Raw genomic sequence first — 27,717 nt, forward strand, 5'->3', positions numbered from 1 at the left:
ACTTTGTCAGATCACATATTAAAGTGACTGCGTATTCATTTCCATTTTCCGTGCGTGGCAATGGACCAATTGTATCTACTATCACTCTGTCGAAAGCATATATTGGAGTTTCAGTTAGAGTCATTGGGGTCTTTGTGTGTAATGTCGTCTTTGACATTTGGCATTTGGGACATCTACGTATATACTCTTTGATATGACGAGTCATATTTTTCCAATAGTAGTGTCTTTTTATTTTAGCTATTGTTCTAGCTATTCCTGTATGACCTCCTTGTATTGGATCATCATGGAATGTAAACAGTATTGCTTCTTTTTCTTTATCTTTTTGTATTAGGGTCACCGGCTGGAGTAGCGCTACTCTTAAAGATTTCAATATTTCATTGCCCATTTTTTTAAAAGTATCTATTGAAATTAGTTCAAAGATCTTTTCGCTCGGTGCCACTTTGAGTTGGCTAATATTAAGTATACCGGCTTCCGTTTCAAGCCTTTGAAAGAACTGACCTAAGTCAAGAATTTCATTGGTGTACATATTGCTAACATCAATTCTTGCTATAACTTTATTTCCATCTTTTAGTAAGCATAGAGAGTCTGTTATTCGCAAGGTCACTACTTTTCGTACCTCGTCATTTGCAATGACTTCGTATACGTTGGGCTGAGAAGCATTTAGAGTTTGCTTTCGCAAATCCTCTTTTTCTTTTTCTTTTCCTGCGCAGGAATTTAACTGTTTACTTTGATTTCTGGTAGTGACTTTCAGAATTTTATTACTTATTTGTATGTTTTTTAAGTCCTTTATTGTAATTCTTGATAGCGCATCGGCTACAAAATTATCTTTGCCCTTTAGATATTCTACTGTGAAATTATATTCCTCTAATTCAAGTCTCATACGAGTAAGTTTCGAACTTGGATTTACCATTGAGAATAGGTAAGTAAGTGCTCTGTGATCTGTTTTGACAGTGAAGTGTCTACCATAAATATATGGTCTGAAATATATTATTGCCCAATGAATAGCTGCTAATTCCTGTTCTGTAGTGCTTTTGTTGCTTTCACCTTTTGTGAATGCTCTTGATGCGTATGCAACTGGGAGTTGGAGTCCGTTTTTGTTCTGAGTTAGAACTGCTCCACATGCTTGTTTACTAGCATCTGTGATAATACAGAATTCTTTGCTGAAATCTGGGTATTGTAGGAGTGTTGGATTCATTAGTGCTGATTTTAGATATTCGAAGGCGTTTTGGCAATTAGCTGTCCATTTTACATTCTTTTTACATAACCTCGTTATGTGACGGGAATAATCAGCAAAATTTTTTATGAATCTTCTGTAATAATTACAAAATGCAACAAATCTTCTAGCGCAGTCCGCATCGTGTGGGACTGGATAATTTTGGATGACGTCGTATTTTTTGTCGTCGGGCAAGATTCCTTTGTCTGTGCATTTATGTCCTAGGAAAGTGACTTCATGCATGAAAAATGAGCATTTTTCGGGATGTAACTTTAGATTGTGTTGTCTACATTTTTCAAAAACATCGGTTAAGTTTTTGAGCATATGTTTTTCAGAACAACCAATGACTATTAAGTCATCCATATAAAGGAATGCTTGTGAAGGTTCAAGTCCAGAGAAAGCTATAGTCATCATTCTCTGAAACGAATTTGGCGCTATTTTTAAACCGAATGGTAATCGCGTGAAGCGATATGAACCATTGTTTGTTGAAAAAGAAGTAATATCTCTTGATTTTTCTTCAAGTTCAATTTGATGAAAACCTGACATTAAGTCCAGGCATGAGAAGTACTTTGCTCTACCTAGTTGATCCAAAATATCATCAATTCTAGGGAGCGGAAATTTATCAGACAACAGTTTTTTATTAATTTGACGATAGTCAATTACTAATCGCCATTTTTTTGTTTCCGAATTTGGAAGTGACTTTTTGGGTACTAATAACAAAGGGCTATTATAAGCAGATACAGATGGTTCGACTATTTTGTCGTCAATTAGTTTTTGGACTTGTTTCTGAATTTCGTCTTTGTGACTGTGAGGATTTCTATAATTTTTAATGTATATTTCTTCATCATCCTTCAATCTCAGTTTTTGTTTATAAAAATTGTTTGTGGTTATTGGTTCGGTTTCTAGTCCGAATACATCGCTGTATTGTTTACAGATTGTTGTTAGTTGATTATGAAATTGTGGTGGGAAATTCTTTGATAGCTGTTTTAGTACAGATTTCTCTCTATTCTCTGGAATTGTTTTAACTACTTCGTAGCTTGAAAGTGGTTCATATTCTAATTTATTTATGTTGATTAACTGATCTTCATTTGTTGTATTAAGCATTCTTATGAATGCATTTTGGGTTGTTGCTATGGTATTTGCTATGTAGATACCATGCAGAATTTCTTGGTTTGGAATAAATACACTGTCTTCTACTGAGTTTATTGTAATTTTTCGGATCACTTGTGATCTTGCTGGCAGAACTATTGAATTGTTGCCAGAACTGTATGTTATCGGAACATAAATTGGGTATTTTAAGTTAGTTGGTCTGATTATAAGCCAGTCTTCAGACGGCTTGAAATCTAATTGACAGTTGTATTTTTTAATGAAATCTATTCCTAGTATTCCATCACATGGAATAGCGAATTGTAAATTTACAATGTGAAAATCGTGGGGGATTATGTAATTTGTGGTTTGGATTTCAATGGAAGTAAGTCCTTTAGATTTGGTTACTTCTTGACTTATTCCCTGTATATTTATTATATGATCAGTTTGAATGTATTGAAAAACATCTGAATTTTCTTTTAATATAGATATATCTGCACCTGTGTCTATCAAGAATACTAGTTCTTTCCCTGTGTTTATATTTGTGAAGGTTACGTATATGTTTTGGCTGAGATTGATGGTATGAATTTTATTATTTACTGCTGAGTATCTAAAGGCTGTTGGGAGTTTCCCGAAGCGTTTTGGGTCACCCTTACATTATTGTAACTGTTTTGGTTATAACCTCCATTTTGGTGGTTATTTCCTCTATGGTTGACTCTGTTGTTTCCTCTATTATTACCTCTATAATTATTATATTGGTAATTATTATTCTGGCCATTATTGCGGTTGTTGTTATTATAATTATTATTATTATAATAACCTCGACCATTGCCTCTACCATTGCCTCTACCGCGATAATTATTCCTGTTGTTATAATTACCACGGCCCCTTTGGGCTAGCAATATTGAATTGGGATTGCCTGTCATTTCGGTACTACATTGTATATACTTTGTGACGGCTTCATCCATTGTTTTGAAATTGCCTGCCTCGAGGATTGTTTTTAACTTTCCGTGTTCGCAATTTTTAACCATTGTGTTAATGGCTTCTTTAGTGCTGAATTTGTCAGCATGTTCGGCTGATAGGCCTTCGTCAATATACGAAGCTTCCAAAAGCTTTCGTAAATTGTCAATTTCTGTCGTAAATTTTTCGGCAGTTTTCCCTTTTTGCATTGTTTTAGACAATTTGGCTTTTACTACGTCGGATGTTTCACCAACTATAGTATCTTGCAATTTTTTGATTATTGCATTAATTGTCGTTTCATTTTGGACTTTGTATAGAGTTGAGCCAACAATTTTTGACTTAATGACCTCAACAGCTATTTCTTCGAATGTGCCTTTTGTCAGATTTATTAACTTCAAAGCTGTTACAAATCTTTGAAGATGTATTTTCTGTCCATTGAATTCTGGAATGGCATTCGATATGTCCTTTATGTATGCCCTTTGGGCGTTTACGTCTGTCATGATGTATTCTTCTGTGTCTGCTGAGCTTGTGCTAGAATTCAATCCTTCTTCCTGTTCTATCTCATTATCTTCTTCAGATAAAGTGATTTGTGCAGGAATAGTAAGATCTTTTAGGTCGTTTTCTTTTATGTCAGTTTCTTCGTTTGATTCAGGATCTGAATCTAAATCTGTTTCAACTGATTTCTGATCTTCTTCTCCATGTAGTGTTAATGGTGAATTTAACACTGTTGGAATGAAAATATCTAGCTGATACTTTTCTTTGACGTTATATAAATTTAAACGTAATTTGATCAACAATTTTGATATTTTTGACCAGTTAGTTTTATTTATTATGCGTCTATTATCATGCACTAATATTCTTGCATCATTAAATGTTTCTACAAGAATTTTCGCATGTTTATTTAAAGTATCCTTTTGTATTGACCTATTCTGGCTTACACATTTGTAAGATTTATCAAATTTTTCTTTTAGTTCACGGATATTTAGGGTTAGTTGCTCCCATTCCATGCCTGGGATTCATTATGTATATGTATATATATAAAAGTTTTTTTTTTTGTATATATAAACACATTACCATGAGAATCGTGTGTGTTTGTATATTATTTTCAGATCTTATCAAGATCGTTAGCTTGGCTTAAGGCTCTCTTTTTTATACATTTATTATGTAGGATGTAGGCTTTGTAAATAATATATGCACACATAATAATAACGATTATCAGTAACAATATGTTTGTCATTTTCATATCAGTATTTGACGATTCTATTTTATTTATTACATTTGCAGTGGAGTCCACTGTTTTGGTATCAATTAACCCCATTCTGGGTGTTATTATATATATATCATCAAATTTACTTATACTGTTTCTGCTCATATATTTTAGTTTTGTTATTTCTAACGTTAATGTTCATTTAGGAGTCAATTTTAATTTAATTAATTTTTCCTGATTCAATCAACAGCGATCTCCTACCTAGTGGTTTGTATGGCTTCACTGGCCATACTCTAGCGGGCAATGCAGTTATCGCTTCCGCTTACAATATTTGTCTTAAATTAATAACAATATTTTTTTTTTTTTTTTGTATTATATAAATATATCTAAATTCTGCTGCTGTTGATCGTCCATCTGCACCAGCTGGTCTTCGCCGGATCTGGCACGCTGGCGCTCCCTCGTTGACGCAAGCGGCGGGGTGCCTCTCGCGTTTGATGTTTCTAGTTGTTGTTCGTCTTGGTGTTCGGATCCGCTGCCGTGCAGTGCTTGCACGTGTATTGGCAGAACGCACTGTCCAATGGTCCCTCGCAGTCGGTTGGGCACTTCTTGGCTGGTTTACTGAGCTGGGCTTTTATTGCTCCTGGCTGGTTTAATTTGGGAATAGTTTTATCAATTATTTTTATATGTCTTTGTGTGGTGGTAGAGGTTGAATGCTTATGGTTTGCCTTCTGGGCTTGATCAATCTGATCTAGCTCGGCTTGTAGTGCTATTGTTGCCTCCCAACGTAATGGTGGGTTGGTGGCAAACAATAGTTTGAGAATTTCCGCCTTCCTCTTTTGGAGGCGTACTCGTATGCCGCTTCTTCCGGCTTTTTTCTTTTTAATTACTGCATTCATTGAACCTCTACTCACTCAGACAAGAAAAATGTAGTTTCCAACGCTGTTCCTGCTCTTTGCCTTTTTGCGATGTAAAGTTGTCCAGCGTCCAGCTGCTTCAATACTTTGTATATGTTGTTGGCATAGCTTTCTTTCCTCCTGCTGCTTGACTCCAGGACTTTGTCACGGTCGCCATGTATTGTTAAATAATCAGAAATGTTCCGTTTTGCTTGACTCGTCACTACGAGTGTCATTTATTGATTGAATTTTTAGTTATTACAATCTGGTTCTTACAGCTAAAGACAGCGTGACTGCGCTGTCAGGGACGCCGGCAGAGGCGCGGTCAGCTTATGTATAATTCTTTATGTATTGTTTACATAAGAACGTCTAAGGGCTGACGCGGCTCGTAACGGCGGGGAGGAGGTAATATGTTCACTTGGTTGTTGAACCGTCGGCGCATATCAAATATGCCGATGCGGTAATGTCCATGCAGGGCAATGTCCAAGGGATCGTGTTACCACAAGTGCTTGCACATTGTTTATGTGAATATTGTAGTCAAGTGCTACAATGTGTTTGTAATAATATTTATGCATTCAACTGAGTACAGTGAGCATTCGATAAGTGAACATACTACAAGACATAAGTGGTGCATTCAACAATGTGTCGGGAAGCCTTTCTAAGGGACTAAGATGCAACAAATACAGAATGCGCTATTTATTCATGGATAAAGAACCTTTTAAATTGTAGAATAATACGTTGAACGAAGTTAAACTCACTAAACTAGCATGTGACGGTAGACCACAAGGTAGAATCCTATCGCCACTTTTCTGGCACGGCATCCAAACTTATAGCATATGCAGCTGACATAGCCATAGTAGTGACAGGGAAATACCTAGATACCGTGAGCGAAAAAATGAATAATACACTTGCAACAATGCATCAATGGGCAACTCAGACAGGCTTGGGGATAAACGCCGATAAAATGGATATGATAATTTTTACTAGAAGGTAAAAGATCCCGAATTGGCACTCCCTGAGCTAAATGACGTAGAACTAACTCTTAAAGACCACGCAAAGTTCCTTGGAGTATTTTTGGAAACTATTATTGAAGCGCATTGTATTTGCGAGGAAGAAAAAGGCCAGTAACGCACTATTTGCATGTAAAAGAATGCTGGGAGTTACATTAGGTCTATCTCCCTCAATAATGGATTGGTGCCACTCAGCTGTTGCAAAGCCAATATTACTCTATTGTGGTGGACTGCAAGCCCGTGCGCACGGGAGGGTTTGCAGGGCTTGGTCGCACAAACATTTGTTTGTATTTACTCAAATAGTAATAAATGTATAGTATATGTTCAATTACTTCTATAAAATCTGATAATATCTTATGACATAGATCTATGGATTAGATGTACAGAAAAAACAAATTATATATGAATAGAGCATGAGAACATTGATGAGTTATTATAAAGCATATTATAATAAATTAATTTCAATCTTTTTTTGATTATTATTTATGCTAATCACCAATCAATGACTCATCATATCCGAAACTGTCACTTAAGCGTGTACTGTTTCATAAATTTATATACACAAGCAAAATTATATCACACTGCAACAAAAGTTGGAACCCCCCCTCCTTAATCTGAGGGTTTGCGCACGGGCCTGGTGGACTGCATTGAGAAAAATTACACACAAAACAGATGTGGAAAGTATTAACGTCTTGATGCACTATGCACTACAGGGGAAATTAAAACTACTCCTACGGCAGCACTTGAAAGAATACTCAACCAACCACCGATTTACATTCCGGCAGAAGGTCTAGTAGCTAGATCTGCATAAAGACTTAACGAAACGGGCGAATTTACTTGTAAAATATTGGGACATAGCTCAATAGGTATGAATTATCGGACCAGTACGGATTATATGACTCCGAAATACAATTGGGTGAAGAGATCCCGAACAACAATAGAAGAAGAGGGGTGGAAAAGAGGTATACAACCTAATACCAAAACGCTTAATATATTATATTTGCTGACGGCTGGAAAATGATGAACGGAGTAGATGCAGGGATTTATTGCGCAGAGCTGGACATCAAGCGGCAAATTAAGCTCCCTGACCACTGCAGTATTTTTCCAGCAGAAGTCTTTGCGATAGGAAAGTTTGCAGAAATAGCACTAGCAAAGACATTGAGAACTCCAACATAAATATATATGTTGACAGTCAAGCGGCAATAAAGACAATAAACTCATATGAAATTTCATCGAAAAGCGTTCTTAGGATCAGGGAAACCATAGAGAGACTAGCCACTGGCAAAACCGCGAAAATCATGTGGACACAGAATGCAGATAAATACGCCAGATTTGTGCTAACCCTGTCTAGAAAAGAAAGCAGAACTATCGTTGGAGTACTGACAGGCCACAATTTGTTAGCGGGACACGCATACAAAATGGGAATTACAATCAATGATAGCTGCAGATTTTGCAATGAATTAGAAGAGAAGGGAATTCTTGAACACCTTCTATGTTCTTGCCCTGCAAGAATTAAATGTTTAGGAGCTCTACAATATGAGATATTAGAATGTCTCTCGGGGTTAGAGCTTCAGAAATTACTTAGATTCGCAACAGACGCAGGCTAATTATAAGAAGCCTACTACAAGGAAACGTAAGGGTCAAGCTCCAACTGGCATCACTAAGGACCAATAGGTATATGTGATGGCTTTCAGCTAGCCAGGTCAATCTAACCTAATCTATAACAGAGCACGTCCTCTGTACTTTTCGAGCCTAGCTAAGAGCAGAGCAAGGTTGTCAGGAAAATACTCTTTGGCTCTCTTACGAACCTATCCTACGCTTCATGAGAGTGTCTAAATGGTTCCATGATATAATATATAAATACTGAGGTTCCCGTGTTACGCAACGATACCATAATGGAGCTATATGGTCTAAGCGAGTTGGATATTTTTAAAACCGACTGTCACAAAAACCTAACCTAACCTAAATTTGGGGGGAGTCCATTTCCATGTCCAGGATAAGGTGGAGGACAAAGCGTAAATATACTTACTCTCACGACTGAAGTCATATTTAGGCAGATAAATCTTAAGTACAGCAAGGCGTCTACGGCTCTCCTGTGCCGTAGTCATGCAAAACTGCAAACAAACCCATACATAATAATAATACAAGAACCATGGGTTTGCCACAAGCGTATCTGTGGTCTCGCTACTATTTCTTGGGGACAAATACTTCATTGCGAAGGGAGTGAGAGACCGCAAGCATGTATTATCATGCCGAGGTTGATCGAACACTCGATATTTAAAGAGCTGTGCTCCGGAGATATCGTTGTTGCCAAACTAAAGTACTGTAAGAGTGGGAACAGTATCGAAGCTATCATAAATTCGGTCTACCTACCCTACGACTCTTTACAGCCACCTCCTTCGAGGGAGCTAAGAGAAGTAGTCAAGTATGCGGTATTCAATAATCTGGGGCTAAAAGTGGGCTGTGATGCAAATTCCCAGAACAATGTATGGGGAAGCAGCAAATGCAACCCCAGAGGTCTCAATTTACTGGATTTTATCCTGTCATCTGATTTGGTCATTCAAAACACTGGTAACAAACCAACTTTTGTGACCAAGAGGAGACAAGAGGTGATTGATTTAACATTAACCAATAGGTCAGTTGGAAATCAAATCAACCGATGGCGAGTTTTGGAAGAGGACTCCCTTTCTAATCATCGTCTTATCGAATTCCGACTGGGAATTGATGCAATATGAATACCTTCCCGTACTAATCCTCAAAATGCGGACTGGGGCAGGTATGGTGATCAGTAGAAATGATTGAGAATTCTACTGAGAAATTAGAAGGTATGTACTTTAATCAATTGCTTTGAGGAACTGGACCCACTCAGGCAAAGCAGACAGGGGAAACCGGTTCCTTGGTGGAACCCTGAACTGTCGAAGCTTCGTGTACCACTTTCAATGTACCAAAACATAAAAAGACAGGCAAAAGCTGTCCAAACAAGAACCAACGTTTGTAAGGACAAGAATGGAAATATAATTAGTGGCAACCAACAAGAGATGATGGAAACGACATTTCACCGAGCTCCCCCACGGAAGTCATCCTAAGGATAATGATAATAACAATGAAATAGAGGATATCCATAAAGCTGAAATATTGATTGAAGGACCTAGAATAACTGAAGTAACCACAACAATAAAGAAATTAAAAAACAGTAAAACAGGTGGGGAAGACGGAGTCCCGGCAGAGCTCATAAAATATGGAGGCCAAGTCTTGCACAAGCAAATACACTATCTTATAAAAACCATTTAGGAAAAGAATAAAATACCAAACGAATGGCTAACAAGTGTAATAGAGCATTTCATAAGAAGGGCAATAAGACTGAATGTCGGAATTATCGAAGAATATCGCTATTGAACGTCAGTTGCAATGTTTATGCTGATGAAATAATAGATAAATACCAGTGTTTGTTTAGAAGCAATCGATCGACAATTGATCAAGGTTTCCTGGTTAACCAAATTTTAAAATTTATTTTAACAAGCGTCTGATAGTCTAGACAGAAAGGAATCAATCACTGTTTCCAAAAAATTGGCGTTTCGTTGAAACTGATTGAACTGGTTCTTTGCACGATGAATGATACTACTAGCAAAGTGCTCGTACAAGACGAAATGGCTGAACCCTTCCAGGTCCTGTCTGGTGTTAAACAAGGATACGCATTATCCGCTCTGATTTTCAACATTATGTTGCATACAGTTGTAAAAGATATTAACTTGTCCGGAACAATATTTGACAACGATTTTCAAATATGTGCATATGCTGACGACGTTCTCATCATGGCAACAAACAAAAGCTAATTCGCATATGAGGCATTCTCTGAAAAAAAAGCCACTTGAAAAAAAAGTTCTTTATTTTTTTTGGCAATAATATATCTTATAGTATATGTAAAAACTAAAATAAAAAATATGGTTTTAGGTCCGTGTAATGCGGGGTTGCCATACTGTCAGGGGTCAAAGTTTTTTGCAAAAAAATTTTCGAACCGCTATAACTTTTAAACGAATGAACGGATTTTAAAACACCTTAAGACTTTTTCGTACAAAATTTCTTAAACTTTAAAACTGTGTATCATAAAAAATTTTTAAATTAATATTTCATTGAAAAAAATTAAAAAAAAATTTGAATTTTTAACCACTTATGCCCCCTTCGATTTTTTCAAAAATACCTCAAAATGTTCCTTATTTCATCACCTTTTTACCCCCCAAAGGGAATTTTGGGACAGCAATATTTGTATGAGTTACAAATAAAAAACCAACTCAGCGCAACGCTCTTAATCCAAGGAAATGCTCTACTATCATCCCTACTGCATTATATTATTATCTTTTTCCATCATACTTTACTAAATGTAAGAAAAATTATTATTTAGGAATTTTGTAAAAGAAATTAAAGAGATTTCATGTCCATAAATGGAAAACAAAGTCCTTAAAATTGTCCAATACTGATAATTGTCCAATACTAACTACATAGTTTAAATTGGAGAATTCAAGTACCCTAAAATTCCGCTAGGTGGCTATGCTGTATGCCTTCTTACAACCGAGTTTATTCACGCGTATTATAAGTACCGTGCCTAACAAAGTGTAACATTTTCTAGGATTATCGCATTGAAAGAGTTTTCTACAGTAAGTATTTTTTTTTTCACTACTTATTATATGGTTTTTTTTTAATTATGCCTTTTACTAAGTGCTATAATCCTTTTCAATATGAATATCATAAAAATAAGAATGTACGTAAGGTCAATAGTGGAAAAATTGTTGGAAAAAACGTACCTCACAGTTTGTATTTGTGTGATAAATGTCGTAAACAGCTTGTGAAAGAAGGTTGGCCTAAAGTTACTGGTAAATGTAAATCTAAACCTAAATCTTCTGCATCGTCTACAGATTTAAAGAATTTGGAAGAATTTAAGATTGAGAACGAATTTGAGTCTGAGAATAAATCTGAATCTGATTGTGAGAACGAATCTGATTCAGATTTTTCTTTTGCTAAAGATGATAAATCTACTAATAACGGTAATGATTCCGCTGATTTGTTGCAAATTATTGAAAAATTAAAAAATAAATTCAATGATCCACAGATTAGTAGATTTGAAAAGTATGAATTATTAAAACTTGTACCAGATTCATGGGGAGAAAGAAAAGTAGCAAAGATATTTGGATGTTCACGCCAACTCGTCAAACAAGCAAGAGAAGGAAAAAGCGATAAAATTAATGGAAATTCATTATCTGAAGAAATTAAAACGTTGGTTATTAGTTTTTATGAAAAGGACACAAATAGTCGTCTTTTGCCAGGTAAAAAAGATTTCGTTCCTGTAAAGCAATCCGATGGAAAACGTGTTCATGTACAAAAGCGTTTAATTTTATGTAACCTTTCGGAACTTTATTATCTTTTTAAATTAGAACATCCGAATTGTAAGATAGGATTTTCCACCTTCGCCCGATTGCGACCGAAGCATTGTGTTCTTGCGGGATCATGTGGAACACATTCGGTTTGTGTATGTACTTACCACGAAAATGTGCACTTAATGATTGACGGAGCATCTATACCTTCTTTGACTGAATCCAGTGTTTTAAAACTTACTTCTTATAAAGATTGCTTAAAAATCATGGTCTGTGAAAATGCGACACCTCAATGTCATTCTGGAGAATGTAAAAAATGCGAAAATAATATTGATATTATAAAAGACCATTTAAATGAGATTTTCGAGTCTAACGGAATTAATAAAATTGAGTTTCAAATTTGGGAAAGCACAGACCGTTCAACGTTGATATCTCAAGTTCAGGATAGTAATGAATTTGTTGAAACTTTGTGTGAGAAATTGACAGTTTTGAGGAATCACGATTTTATTGCTAGACAGCAAGCAAGCTATTTAGAGCATCTGAAAAAAAATCTAAAAGTAGGAGAATTGCTATTATTATGCGATTTTGCAGAGAATTATGCATTCGTTGCTCAAAATGCTGCTCAGTCATTCCACTGGAACAACAATCAAGTTTCCATTCATACAGCTGTGTACTATTATGTTAAAAATCAGAAACTTGAACATAACAGTATAATTGTTCTTTCTGATGATCTCACGCATAATACTGTAGCTGTGCATGCATTCCAGAAGATTCTTATGAAACATTTAAAGGAGCAAAGTTTATCGATAAATAAAATAATATATTTTACTGATGGAGCAGCACAACATTATAAGAATCGATTTAATTTTGTTAATTTGTTGAATCATAAGAAGGACTTTGGAGTGGATGCTGAATGGCACTTCCATGAAACTGCCCATGGGAAAGGTCCTTGTGATGGTATTGGTGGAAATTTAAAAAGATTGGCAGCTCGAGCGAGCTTACAACTTCCACCTTCCCAACAAATTTTGACAGCAGAAGCTCTTTTCAATTGGGCAAAGAAAAATCTTGAACGAACTTTCGTGTATTTTTCTTCAAAAAAAGAACAAAATGTGCTCGAAAATTCCTTGAAAGTCAGATTTTCTTTAGCAAACAGAATTAATGGTACCCAAAAGTATCACGCATTTATCCCTATCGGTAACGAAGAATTGTTATTAAAAACATTTAGTTTCTCTGAAGAATCTGTAGTTTTTCCACCAAAGCGTGGATGTAAACGCAAAAGCACATGAACATCAAGTTAAGATTCAATATACATAATTATTTTACTTAAAAAACTAAAAAACCCAAAAAAAAAAAATTATAAAATTGAAACATTCCAAAAAAAGTTTAAAAATAATAAAAAAACAAAAAAATAAATAAAAAAAATGAAAAAATAAAAAAAATAAAAAAATGATTAAATGTCTGCTACGTCCACGTCGTTAAACCTGGGTTACGCTAAATGCAGATAATAAAAGTCCATAAATCAATGATTTTTCATCATAGCAACAGCTTGAAATCTAAGGAATCCTGTTTGCTTGTCTTATTTTTTACTTCCTTTTCACAGCTTCTGATAAATTATTGCAATTTGTAGTCAAACAAATAGATTGGTTAGATTGAGAGCGTTGCACTGAGTTGGTTTTTTATTTGTGACTCATACAAATATTGCTGTCCCAAAATTCCCTTTGGGGGGTAAAAAGGTGATGAAATAAGGAACATTTTGAGGTATTTTTGAAAAAAATCGAAGGGGGCATAAGTGGTTAAAAATTCAAAAAAAAATTTTTTTTTAATTTTTTTCAATGAAATATTAATTTAAAAATTTTTTATGATACACAGTTTTAAAGTTTAAGAAATTGTGTACAAAAAAGTCTTAAGGTGTTTTAAAATCCGTTCATTCGTTTAAAAGTTATGGCGGTTCGAAAATTTTTTTGCAAAAAACTTTGACCCCTGACAGTATGGCAACCCCGCATTACACGGACCTAAAACCATATTTTTTATTTTAGTTTTTACATATACTATAAGATATATTATTGCCAAAAAAAATAAAGAACTTTTTTTTTTCAAGTGGCTTTTTTTTCAGAGAATGCCTCATATATGGGTACATATTCACGAAATATTTTAGCCTTTGTCCAGAAAAATAGTCTTATGGACAGCTCTGGAGCGGAGAGAAGATATGGGGAGCTCGTATTCGAATGAACTAGCCTTGCTTTGAGAAAAATACGATTGCGTTTATGAATGAAATAGCTTTTCTTTTATTAAAGAATACTGTAGGCTCGGGGTAGGGGGAACTAATTCGTGCAAGGGCTATTCCCTCAACCCAGACTGTACCTTCAATCGAGATTGCATTAAGTATGTACAAAAGCGGATTGAGAATAAAAAGTGTTTAAAAGTAATATATATATAATTGGCGCGTACACCCTTTCTGGGTGTTTGGCCGAGCTCCTGCTCCTATTTGTGGCGTGCGTCTTCATGTTGGAGGAGGAGCTTTTTCATGGCAGAAATACACTCGGAGGTTTACCAATGCTTGCCGCAGGGCGACCGCTATTAGAAAAAAACGTTTCCTTCATTTTGATATTTCACCGAGATTCGAACCTACGTTCTTTCTGAATCCCGAATGGTAGTCACGCACCAATGCATTCGGCCACGGCGGCCGCAATAAATTAAGTTAAATAAGAAATACATATTATTTTAAGAAGTACTTTATTATTTCTTAGTTTCCTGTGAGCTTTGCAAAGAAATATCCCTAATATTTTTGAGAACAATAATGTGTTCGAGCGAGTGGGTATGGTTCTTCATCCAATCGATTTTTTTAAGAAAAATTTTAATTGTATGGAAACGAATTCTATTTCTTCGCTTATTCGTCATGAGAATCTAAAAACTCATCAGCATCATCGGTAACTTCCTCATTATCAATAGCACAATTGTCATTTATCATATTTCTGTCCATAATTTTTGATATTAAATTAAAATAAATACAAAGGCATAACAATCAATAAGAGAACGCTCGACTCTAACATAAATTGTCAGTCGTGAGTATAATAAACATTAATATTATTTAGGCACATAGTTCATATTTTTTCTCTTCTTTAACATTACTAATCCAAAAGCTAATCCTAAAATGAAAATATAAATTAATCAGTAAACAACAAATAACAAGCAGCATACGATGATTCATTAAGGATAAGCTCCCTGTATTTGAGGCAGCTAGTTAAGGCTTTTATACAGAGCTTTATAATCCCTACCGTTCAAAATAATGTTTATATTTTATTCTATGTCTTTTCACCAAAACTTTCACAACGAAAATTTCTATAGACACTACAGGTACCAATGACGTGCTGAATATTTTCTGGGTTATAAACTGGACTAGCAGTAGAAGTTAATTTTTTTAAAAGGTTTTGCATTTAGATTAAGGAGCCCTCCCCTTGCACGAAAGATCAAACTTAACTTCTACTCAAATATGAACGAGACGGTATCAATAAAACGGTCCGCGGATGACATATTTCAAAAATAAATTTTTTGTTTTTTGATAGGACTGTTATAAGCTTACATGGCAAATTTCAGCGTGATATGTAACATAGTTTGTTTTCTGTGCTACTGTAAACAAGTCAAGCTCGAGTGTGTTCTTCTTAAAGTTTCATGTTCAGTGTACACCAAGGCGTACAATCTCTTTAGGAAGGATATGCGGAAATCTGTCATTTGGCAGAGAAAAACAGTGCAAAACATAATTCATATGAGCTTTGAGAGTATGGTTTCCATGTGGATCACATAATTCGGCGTACTTGCATGCAAAAATATTAGTTTTTTTTTTAATATAGAAACGCAAAGGTTTCTCTACTGGCTCAAATTTGTCAACCCGAAACCTGTGCACCATAAAACATAATCGATCTTAAGTACGCAACATGTAATTTTAGTCAAATTGCACAATTTTTCAATGTTGTGAAACTATTTGCTGTCTCAAGGCTCTGATAAGAACATCATTATCGAAACTCTCATCATTCTATTCAGGCTATTCATAATTTAGGTATCGACTAGGCAAAGACATATTTCAAAGTGAGTTTTTTTGAAAAGGCGGCTAAGTTGTGTTTACCAATAGTTGATTTTAATAAATTTGTTCTATAGTGCAACTTGATTAATCTCATAACATTCTGGTCCATCGGCTAAAGCCACATTCTGTTTTTAATAACTCTTCATTTGGATGACAAGGCGCATTATTTAAGATCAGAACAGCTTTGAATGGTTAACGCACCTGTAGTAGGAATGTTGTAGCCTAAGGAACATCAGAAAATTTAAATTTAGTTGAATTTGTAAGATTTTTATGTTGAAATTTAATAAATTTAATTTGCTTTGGTACAAATGATTTGTGGAACCATTCATGAAAAATATGTGCAGTCATACATGCTCTTTTTGAGCTCCTTTAGTTCAAGGGAAGCTGAAAATCTCTGAATGATCGTGGTTTTTTCGCTTGGCCTATTACTAATACCATTAGTGTTTGCTAATTGCATTAGTAAAAGCTTATACTATGACTCTCGCCTTTTCACTTCTTCTTCCCAAGCATTTTTTCATTTGAGGTAACTTATGTTTGGCAGTAGTTTCTAAGCCAAATTCGTCGGCGTTATAAATTTGATTTTCATTCCACTGTAAATAGTTTTTTAGTCGTCGAAACTTCGCTTTAAACACTGGCAGTGCTTCCTGACCAGAAGACAGTTTTTCACCGAAAATTGTCTACAGCATAATTTTGAATTTAGCCTTGAATCCATTAAGCCAACCAGAACTTACATTAAAGCCGCTTCCATTTCCATACATTTTTTCATGCAGTTGCTTAGCTTTTCCTTTTATAAATTGCCGGATATTGAAACATGCCGGATTCTTTGCTTTTTCTTCTATGTCAGCAAACTCACCCTTCTACAGAGAGTTTTGTTTTATAGTTCACGCTGAGGATGCCTTTAGAAGCATTATTTTACCACTTTAAATGTAAGGTTTTTATCGAGTTTTTATATAATTTCACTTTTTATTTTAAGTGGTAAAAACATTTTAACTTTCACAGTCAACTATATAAAGAATTTCTATTTTTTATCAAATCTTCGCACATCCGTTTTAACGTAATGGACAATACTAATTCACTTTGCACTGGACAATGTATACAATGTTCATATGTACTTATACATTTATACTGATATTCTGACATAACTGAGATTACACACAAACTTCGAAGTTCCCTCTACTCAGGCTCCCTCTGCAGAGCACTCAGTGGAAGAATTTTGTGGTGCCCTCAATCGAGTAGTTCTCTCAATCCGCGTTTCCCTCAACTCCCAGGCTACTGCATTTTAGAATGGAGCATGCTGCTGCTTCCGGCCCTATGAAGGTACATATATATTTTGGTTTTGTAAGTACAATATTTGAAATTTTGACAGGCGGATGACAACTTTCATTGAATGACAAAGGACATATCTTTTTATTTACATTTTGGGGTATATATGTGTAAATATGTATGTACAAGCACGATAAGTATCAAACTATCTACTTTCATGTTACAAATATTATCTATGATATATATCTATGAAATATTTTATATATACACAAATCCTACAAAAATCAAAATAAACAAAATATTACCATAGCATCAAATATGTTACATTTGTGCATGCAAATTATCTTTTGCTTAACTAGCAAAAGCTTTTTAAAAAACACATTGTGAGTCTTCGTTGCACACCGGATACAAACTGATCCGAAACTTTATTAATCTTAATATTTATACAGAATCTGAAGCTTAAATCTTAGGTTAGTATGTCTTAATTCTATTGAAAGCGGACCATACGTGATATGTGACATGTTTGACATTTTCGCTAAGGTAAGCGCTTATTTTTATTGTTTTCTTAATTCTATTGAAAGCGGACCATACGTGATATGTGATGTCCACTTCTTTCATTAGCAAAGTGTCAATGACATGTTTGACACTTTCGCTAATGGTAAGTGCTTATATTTATTGTTTATTTTTTTGGGAAGTGGCTTGCGCTATTAATCTATGCTTAACTGTTTACATCCTGGGTTAGTGGTGTGTCTGTCTGATAATTGCAATAATAATTCTTCTTTTTCTTTTGCATTTTTTAATTTAATTTTTAGATTAATATATATGATAAATTTAAAGACAAAATATGCAGATAATATTATTACAATTAAAGTGGTAAATGTCCACCAAACAGGATTTCGTTTTATTTCTTGCTTTAATGGTGTGAGTATATTAACATTGTTTAATTTTAAATCAATATTTTTTGTTTCAATGTATTTATTTACAAAAAAAGATTTTAATTTTCCTTCCCTTAAATATCCTAAAATTTTTCCTGTAGGATTTTCATATTTTCTGTTGTCAATTATAACATCATCTTGAAAAGTTATCAAATAAACTCCTTCTATAGTGTGATTATTAATTTTATGCTTTCCTGATGCTATTATAGCACCATCTTTTACAATATTTATTGATTCATTTGCTTCATTTATTTTTGTGCAGTTGGCATGTTTATTATTTAACATATCGGACAAACATGTGTTATTTCCTTTTATCATACAAAAAGCATTATTTAATTCCTTTTTACAAAATTTGACTGAATAAAATTTATCTCCACATTTTATTATTTCATTTTCAATCAACAATTTTCCATCATTTTGCGCTACAGCTATTGCTTTATACAATTTACAAACATTTTTTACTTTTGGATACTTAATGTAAACAACTATTAAATTACTCTTTTGTACAATTTTAAATTCCGAAACATCTATAAGATCTGATATTGTTACATTTACTTGCTCATTGCTTATTATTTTATATTTTATATTTTATATTTCTTTTATTTCTGATTAAACTTTAATGTTATCTTTGTGAATTATTCTGTTTCTGTTTTGTATTTTAACTTTATTTCCTAAATCTTCTACTACTACTTGCTTTTTATATTTGGGTTTTAATTTATTTCGTTCCCCATATACTTTTTCATATATAATTTCACCCCTATGGTAATTTTTTTGAAGCCTTTTCTTGTTGTGGTATTCTAACATTTTTTCCTGATTATTTTTTAATATATCCCTTATATTCTCATGCTTCTCTTTATTAAACAAAATATTACAAGGTTGTTTACCTGTTACTGAATGTATAGTTTTATTATACTGCTGCACCGCCCTCATAATTGATTCGAAATCACTAACTAAACTGTGTTCCTCTTTTAAACATCGAGATATTTCTATAAGTGTGGAATGAACCCTTTCTATTTGACCATTACTCGTGCTATGACGTGGTGTGCAATAATAGATTTGTATGTTGAGTCTTTCCATTAAAGACCTGAATTGTATCGTACTTAAACCTGGTTCATTATCCATAACTATACTTTTAACATCTGGAAATGTTTGCAGAAGTTCCAAAATTTTTTCCTCCAAATTAAGCTTATCCCCAATATATTTTACAATTAAATATTTAGAATAAGAATCTATACAAGTTAAAAATTTTAATTTTTGCGCGAAAAAAATATCAATATGGAGTTGTTCTCCCTCTCTTTCCGGAATAGGTGCCTCTCCTATCGGAATAAGTTTTGGGTGCCTTTCATATTTATTACTGTTGCATATGTTACAATTTTTTACATATTGCTTGAACTGTTTTATCATCAATGGCCAATAATATTGTTGCCTAATTTGGGCCAAATTTTCCCTATAATTTCTATGTGCCCTATTGTGAGTTTGTTCAATAATCGCTCCCTGATCCTCTCTATTAGTAATATCGTTTGGGAACAATTTCGTATGAAAAAATTTTACAGTTGGAAATGCCTCCCTCAATACGTTCTTTATTTCGTAAAGCACCTCAGGTGAGCAATATATTCCCGTAACCAACTTTGGGTTAATATATTCTTTTAAAACTCCAACAATATTTTCCGGTATGTCGTATTCGATCAAAAATCGTTTATTATTAAAATGAGAAATTGTCTCTAACACGGTTATTTTCGCCCCGTTATCTATCAAAATTTGTTGCTTAAAATGATTTAATGGCTTTTTTGTTTCATGAATCTGATATTCATTACTGCTTTCAGCAGAATGTTGTGTGTCCGCTAACGAATCACTGGACTCACTATGTTCTTTGGAATTTGTCAAATTATTAAGCATTTGTCTCGACAATGCATCAGCAACGACATTGGTTGCACCTGGCTTGTAAATAATTTTTGGAGAAAATTCTTCAATAAATGATCTCCATCTCTTAATCTTAATATTCGGATTTCTTTCCGAAATCGCAAATGACAAAGGTTGATGATCAGTGTGTATTTCCAGATCACTAACACCGTAAAGGTAATTACGCAATGCTTTCAAAGCCCAGACTATTGCGAACAACTCTTTCTCATTTGTAGCATAATTAAACTCCGTAGAATTTAATGTTTTTGATATAAAGACAATAGGTTTCCCCTCTTGTGACAATACTGCACCCAAAGCTACATTTGATGCATCGGTTGTTAAAACAAATTTTTTGTTATAATCAGGTTGTGTCAATTCAACCTGTTGAGCCAGTAAATTCTTCAATTTGTCACAAGCAGCCACTACGTCTTGATCTAGACTAACTATCTTTTTCTTTGACAAATACTGGGAAATTTTTCCGTTTTCCCCCTGCAAATGCTTAGTTAATGGCTTTGCCACAACCGCGTAATTGTGTATAAATTTTCTATAATAGCCTGTCAGCCCCAAAAATCCCCGCAATTGACGCAATGTCTTTGGTATAGGATAATTCTGTATGGCTTCAACCTTTCTTGGGTCCGTTTTGATTATATTCTTTGCCACTATATATCCCAAAAATTCCACCTCTCTTTGGTAGAACTTAGATTTTTCAGAGGATATTTTCATATTTGCCTCCCTTAATATATTAATTACCAAACTCAAATGTTTTTTATGGTCTTCCAAATTTTTTGAAAAAATTATAACATCGTCGACATAAACGTGACAAAACTTTCCAATATATTCTCTTAAAACATTATCCATAGCCCGTTGAAAAATACTTGGTGCATTTTTCAATCCGAACGGCATTCGTAGGAATTCGTACTTCCCGTTATTTACCGAAAATGCCGTTTTCTCTATATCACCTTCTTTCATTAATATCTGGTAAAATCCAGACTCCAAATCTATTGTAGAAAAATAATTAGACTTTCCCAAATTTGAAAGTATAACCTCTGGATTAGGCATTGGGTACCTATCAGATGTGGTTTTTTCATTAATTTTTTTGAAATCGATGACCAATCTCAATTTAGGACTTCCGTCATCATTTACTCCTTTCTTTGGAACCACCCATACTGGAGAATTGTATGGACTTTTACTTTCCCTAATTATATTCTTTTGCAACAGGCTTTGAACCTCATTATTAACAAAATCATTCACTGACATTGGGTAAGGGTATTGTTTTGACCAAATTGGCCTTTCTTCAAAAGTTCGTATTTCCGCCTTTACGTCGGTACGAAAAGGTAAATCTAAATTAACATCACTATGTGTTATTGAAATTTCCTTAATCACCTTATTTTGCAACCCTTCGATCGACTCCCCTTTCCTATCTACTTCAAAGTATATCTTTGAGGACTCCGACCTTAAATTATTCAATGAATTTCCAATTTGGGAATCTTCATTCTTATCTTGATTTTTAAATTTTTTTATTTTCGCGGTATCTACCTCAGCAAAAGTTTTAGGAGTTAGGTTTTCCGATATATTTTTTTGCAAATTTTTATTATCTTTTTTGTTTCTAGTATAATTTTTGTCAGGCCCCTTTTGACCTTTTTTCCCTACTAGTTTCTGATTAATTTTCTTCACACCGTTTTTGGTATTTCTTTCATTATTTTTCCCTTTTGGTTTATTGATAATATTTTCGACAGACGTTTCAGGACCTTCTTGTCCCGAGGGGTTTGGTATATCAAAATCATCAAGAAAATGAATTTTTTCTGTTTTGTTATTACCATAGATCAACACCCGATTTGGAATATCAATCTTGGCTTCGATTTTACTCAAGAAATTGATTCCAATTAAGAGATCACTTTCTAAATTTTCAATCTCGTAAAATCGCTCCTGAGCATCAAATAAATTGATATTATGGAAAAAGTTTATGATGGTCGAACCATGAATGGTTCTTACCCTCTTCTTATTTTCTAAAACATTTTTGTTTACATAGAGCCCGGCCCGTATATATGAGCTTGTTGCTCCCGTATCAATTAAGATTTTGAAGATTTGCCCCGTCTTCCTATCCGTCTTGACAATGTAGGGCAAATCAGACCTTACTCTAAAAAATGATTTTCTCCCATGTTATTAATTCTTTGCACCTTCTGTTGAGGTTGCGTACTTATTTGCGCACTATTATTCGACCTCTTTGGCACAGCATTTGCCTGATAATTATAATTGGTCTGCCAATTATTTCTATTGCCTCTCACCTGTTGCTGGTACGTTTGTACCGGTTTGGGAATATTTGTGATCTGTAATGATGGATCAACGTCCATTGGCTCTGGACGATTTTGCTTGACCTCATTTGCTGGGGTATTCCTTGGTGGATACCTTAAATTGTTCAGAAAATTCGCACCCCTACGAACGCCCTGATGAGCGTTTCTGTTTATTGTAATATTATTATTACTATTATTATTACTCCTTGAAAAATGCAATGCGAATTGTGCTCGCATTTGATTGGCATCGAGCTCCTGCGCCTTGGCAAGAGCATTTGGTAAGTCACGTGGTGCCAACGTGAAGAGGATCTGGTCCAGCGGAGGGTTAAGACCTGTAATGAAAGTTCGAAGAGCTGTTTCCCTGTTTTTGGTATTAAGCTCCTTTGTAATTGCGGAATTCGTTCCGTGCGTCATTATCGTTTTGTTAATTAATAACGTCAATTTTTTATTGACCTCGTTGTAGAACTCTATTAGGGTACCAGGTCCTTGCCTAAGCACACTCATTTCCTGTTCTATTATGTGACACGGCCTCTTATCAGCGAAGGCAAAATCTAGCCTACTCAGAATTGCATCGAAATTAAGAACCGTACCGTGGTTCGTTAAAATATTGTTAGCGTCCTGCGTAATTTTGTTACGCAAGATAGTCAAGGCAGCAAAATATTTTTTGCTTCCCCTAGTATACAATGACATTGAATTGTTAGCAGCCTCGCGCCAGCTAACATAATTGTTGATTTTTCCTCGAAATTCAGGAAGAGATTTTATGACGTCTAAACTTTCCTCACAATTGATTGTTGAATCTATTGATTCTGTAGTATATTCAGCAACATTGTCGGAATTACTTAAAGCCTGCAACTGACGTCTAACTTGTTCTACCTCGCTACGCAGCGAGGCGGTGCTAGCAGCTATAAGTCGCGACACAACATCCATATTGGACGTGCTATTGTTATTATTCACTATAGACATATCTGCAAATCTACTTCTCAACTCTTCCAGCTTTATTTTTGGTAAAATTTGAAAAATTTTTAATCACTTCCTTATTTTTTACACAATTTTTGTGGTTTTCTTTACACTTTTCACAATAGTGTAATTTCTCGCAACCTAAGCTACTAGGCCCATATGCTATATTTATAATTTACAACTTTTAATGCTTAAAAATTATTTAGTTTCTTACTCATTACTGGAAGATTCCTTCAGGTCCAACTTGGTGTTTGCTTGCTAAAGATGTTTGCATACAGTGATTTTTCCTCTATTGAGTGCGTTTTTCCTCCTTTGCTTGTTTCCTTGTAGAATTATTATATTTTGTAGACTTGCTTGATATTTTGGTTTACTAGGATACTTTTTGATTTTCTCCTTTTTTTCTTTTTGTTTTATTAGGATACTTTTTGGTTTTCTCCTTTTTTTTTAAATTTTTTCTTTTTGTTTTATTAGGATACTTTTTGGTTTTCTCCTTTTTTAAATTTTTTCTTTTTGTTTTTTTAGGATACTTTTTGGTTTTCTCCTTTTTTAAATTTTTTCTTTTTGTTTTATTATTTTTTAGACTTAGGATACTTTTTAGTTTTCTCCTTTTTTTAGTCTAAAATTTTTTTTTTTTTTTTTTTTTTATTATTTTTTAGACTTAGGATACTTTTTAGTTTTCTCCTTTTTTTAGTCTAAAAAAAATTTTTTTTTTTTTTTCTCCCTTTTCCGATTTAGGGATACTTATTTGTTTAAATTGTGCACTGCCTTTTTACAGGCTATTATAGCACACAACTTTTATTTGGTCCACCAGAACTTAAATCGCTCCTGGCAGGATCGCCAATTATCTTTTGCTTAACTAGCAAAAGCTTTTTAAAAAACACATTGTGAGTCTTCGTTGCACACCGGATACAAACTGATCCGAAACTTTATTAATCTTAATATTTATACAGAATCTGAAGCTTAAATCTTAGGTTAGTATGTCTTAATTCTATTGAAAGCGGACCATACGTGATATGTGACATGTTTGACATTTTCGCTAAGGTAAGCGCTTATTTTTATTGTTTTATTAATTCTATTGAAAGCGGACCATACGTGATATGTGATGTCCACTTCTTTCATTAGCAAAGTGTCAATGACATGTTTGACACTTTCGCTAATGGTAAGTGCTTATATTTATTGTTTATTTTTTTGGGAAGTGGCTTGCGCTATTAATCTATGCTTAACTGTTTACATCCTGGGTTAGTGGTGTGTGGTATAGGAGGCGTTAACTTGCATATATGTATACATACATACGTACTCGCTCAGTGATTAGGCAAAGACAAATCGACACCGCACTTACTTCGCGTCGATTTCTTTTTGTGTATACGAGCAAAAAAATCCTTGCTCGCCTCCACACCTCACAGCGATGACCTTCCTTTTCTTTTCACCCGACCGACCTCTTCTAAATGCCCGTTTGCCAAAAATTGAACGATTGTGACTCTATCTTATTACATATTCAATACTTCACGTTAGCTCTTTCTCAGGGTCAAGGTCATTGTGGCTGTTTTTGTATTCGCTATTGCTCGTTTTCAGCTCTTGTTAATTCCTTTGATGCAAGAGTTGAGTACTACAGGTGAAGTCTTCCCAAAACAGTTACCCTATTTTGCGCGATTTTGACAAATCTGACGTCAGGTGCCTCCTTCTTATCAACTGGCGCGATAGCCGCTTACGCGATTTTGGCCGACTTTAACAAAGCACGCCAGTCGTTTCTTTCTCGTGCTAACCGGCGTCAGTTGGACACACCAAGTGAAGCTAAGTCCTTTTCCACCTGATCTTCCCAGCCTAGATCTTCCACTTCCTCTGCTCACACCAGCTAGTACGGCATCGAATAATTTCAGAGCCGGAGCTTTTGTTTCTATTCGGTACACATGGCTTAGTCAACAAACCCGCTGGATCTTTATTCGTTGCGCTATGTCTCTATCGTCGTAAAGCTCATACAGTTCATTGTTCCATCGCCTACGATGCTCGCCGTTGGCAAGGTGCAAAGGTCCAAAAATTTTACGCAGAATCTTTCTCTCAAACACTCCAAGGGTCGCCCGATAAGGAGTTGCTCTCGTCCACGCTTCTGCGCCATACGATACGACGGGCATGATGGGAGCCTTGTACAGTGTTAGTTTTATTCGTCGAGAGAGGAATTTACTACTCAATTGCCTATTTAGTCCAAAGTCGCACTAGCTGGAAAGAATGATTTTCCGTCAGATTTCAAGGCTGACATTGTTTTCGGTGTTAAAGCTGGCTGTCAACAGTGACGTGGGTGCCGATACGCGAGTGCGCCGACTGTTTGTTTGATGACAGGAGGTACTTCGATTTATCCTCGATCATCACCAGACCCATTCGCTTTGCTTCTTTATTCAGTTTGAAAAAGGCAGAACCAACAGCGCGGTTGTTAAGGCCGATGATGTCCACCCTATCTGAAACCTTGTTTGGTATCCAACGGCTCAAAGAGGTCCTTCCCAATTCTGACGGCACTACTGATATTGAGCAACGTCATTTTGCATAACCGTATTAGTTTTGCGGGGATACCACATTCAGACATTGCGGCATATAGATAGCTCCATGCTATACTGTCGAACATAGCTTTGAAGTCGACGAAAAATGGTGTGTGTCCATTCTCTTCCGCGGGTATTTTACAAGACTAGGCGTATTGTGAATGATGGATGGCGGTCAATGACGGCTCTTTTAGGTCTGAAACCACACTGATACGGTCCAATAAATTGGTTGATGGCGGGTTGGTAGTCTTTTACACAATATGCTCGCTAGACCCTTTCGACGATACATACAAGACTAATCCCGCAGTAATTGGCACAGGTTGCAGTATCACCCTTTTTATGAATTGGACAGAGCACACTTTAATTCCAATTGGCAGGCATTTTGCATAAAAGCGGATACATGCACCTTACCAGCACCCCGCGGCCATGTTTGAATAGCTCAGCCGGCAGTCCATTGGCGCCCGCGGCCTCGTTGTTCTTTAGCCGCGTTATCGATATTCTCACCTCGTCATGGTCGGGTAGCGGAACCACAATTGCGTCGTCAACGGTTGGGGTATAGTCATCTTCACATTCTCTATGACAAGCGCAGCTGTCACTATTGAACAGGCTCGAGAAGTGTTCCCTCCATAATTTAAGAATGCCCTGGATGTCATTCACCAGATCGCCGTCTTTGTTCTTACAGGAAAACACAACGCTCTTGAAATCTTCTGTAAGCCGCTGAACTTTGTGGTAGAATTTTCGGTCGTTATTCCTATTGTCCAGCACCTCAAGCTCCGTATTTCGGCCTCTCGTTTCCTTCTTCTTATAATACGTCTCTCTTCCTTTTTCTTATCCTGGTAGTGATCCTACATAGCTCGTGTTGCGATTTTCAAATCATGGCGCAGCGCTTATAAAATGAATCTCTGGTCGCATCGTACTCCTCTTCCTTCAAGGCATGGGCGCAAATGAGCGAGATGTTGAAATATCTCACTTTGCTGCGGATTTATGCGAGACGATCGTCCACCGGAGTGAACGACAGTACTTGGAGAAGAAATCTCTCTCCCACAACAAAACCAATACCAAATTTGGGCTCCCTTACATGGCAGCTGGAGTAGTCGTCGGAAAGTCCTATGTTTTTTTGCCTTGGCAGTGATGTCAGCCTTGAATGGCAGTGATGTCAGCCTTTGCTCTCACTTATACATAGGTACACCGGTCGGGCACTTTCTCTATTAAGTGACTGGACATTTCAGGTCCCTGCTCTCAAATAATAGTCCTTAGCTCGTTTTCAGGAATCGTTATCAGAATAAGCAGTTCTCGTTCGATGCTTTGCTTTACTTTCCCCGCTTGCATGGACTTCAACACACAAAACCATCCTTCAGGTCCCTTACCAGTATAAAACCAGCAAAGTACCGATACTTATGACAGAGGTGAGCCAATATTACACTTCATTTTAGAAAATAAACTTAGTGTGTTGAATTAACGCTCAGAACCGCCCTATAAAACAAAAACTAGGTAACAAGTTTTGGATTCAACCCTGGCCTGTGATCTGCTTTCTACCCACGTAGAGAGATGGTTGGTCTTGAGAGAAAAATCTCACTCTAAGCATCGTTACATAGATGTGTATTATCTAAGAAGCGTCCGAAAAACCGACTATGGAGTATACAACAACACATGAAGAGCTTAATTGCCAAAGATACCCACTCAAGCTTTCACCACATACCATGAACTAGACGGAGGCCATTAATAGTTATTTGGAAGCTAAGTGTTCGGTTGTACGCCATAGAGGAAAGACAAAACCACTTTGATGGATAAAAGAATTAACCTCGTTACGAAAATCCAATAGGACTCTATTCAATTTGGCCAACACCAAGAGAAGGTCTAAAGGGAAGGTTTGGCTAGCCTACATAGCTGAGGTACGGCAGGCAGGTCTTCACACACTAATTCTAAAGATTTCAGAAGTATCAGTCTCACATCTTTCCTCCTCAAAATTCCAGAAAGAATTGTCGATGAGTATTTACGGGTCGTCATACTAAACAGCAGGTTCTTCCCGAC

General features: G+C 35.5%; 1 protein-coding gene across 1 annotated transcript; it reads right to left on the bottom strand.

The window, feature by feature from the left end:
- Positions 1-2,895: 2,895 nt before the first annotated feature.
- On the bottom strand, positions 2,896-20,633 carry LOC129250116 (basic-leucine zipper transcription factor A-like). Its single transcript, XM_054889760.1, has 2 exons — positions 19,826-20,633; positions 2,896-4,136 (listed from the first exon to the last, which is right to left on the bottom strand). Exons 1-2 carry the CDS (start codon positions 20,631-20,633, stop codon positions 2,896-2,898), a joined length of 2,049 nt encoding a protein of 682 aa, XP_054745735.1.
- Between the last annotated feature and the right edge of the window lie 7,084 nt (positions 20,634-27,717).

Source organism: Anastrepha obliqua, chromosome 6 (assembly GCF_027943255.1).
Source record: "Anastrepha obliqua isolate idAnaObli1 chromosome 6, idAnaObli1_1.0, whole genome shotgun sequence".
Classification (NCBI taxonomy): domain Eukaryota; kingdom Metazoa; phylum Arthropoda; class Insecta; order Diptera; family Tephritidae; genus Anastrepha; species Anastrepha obliqua.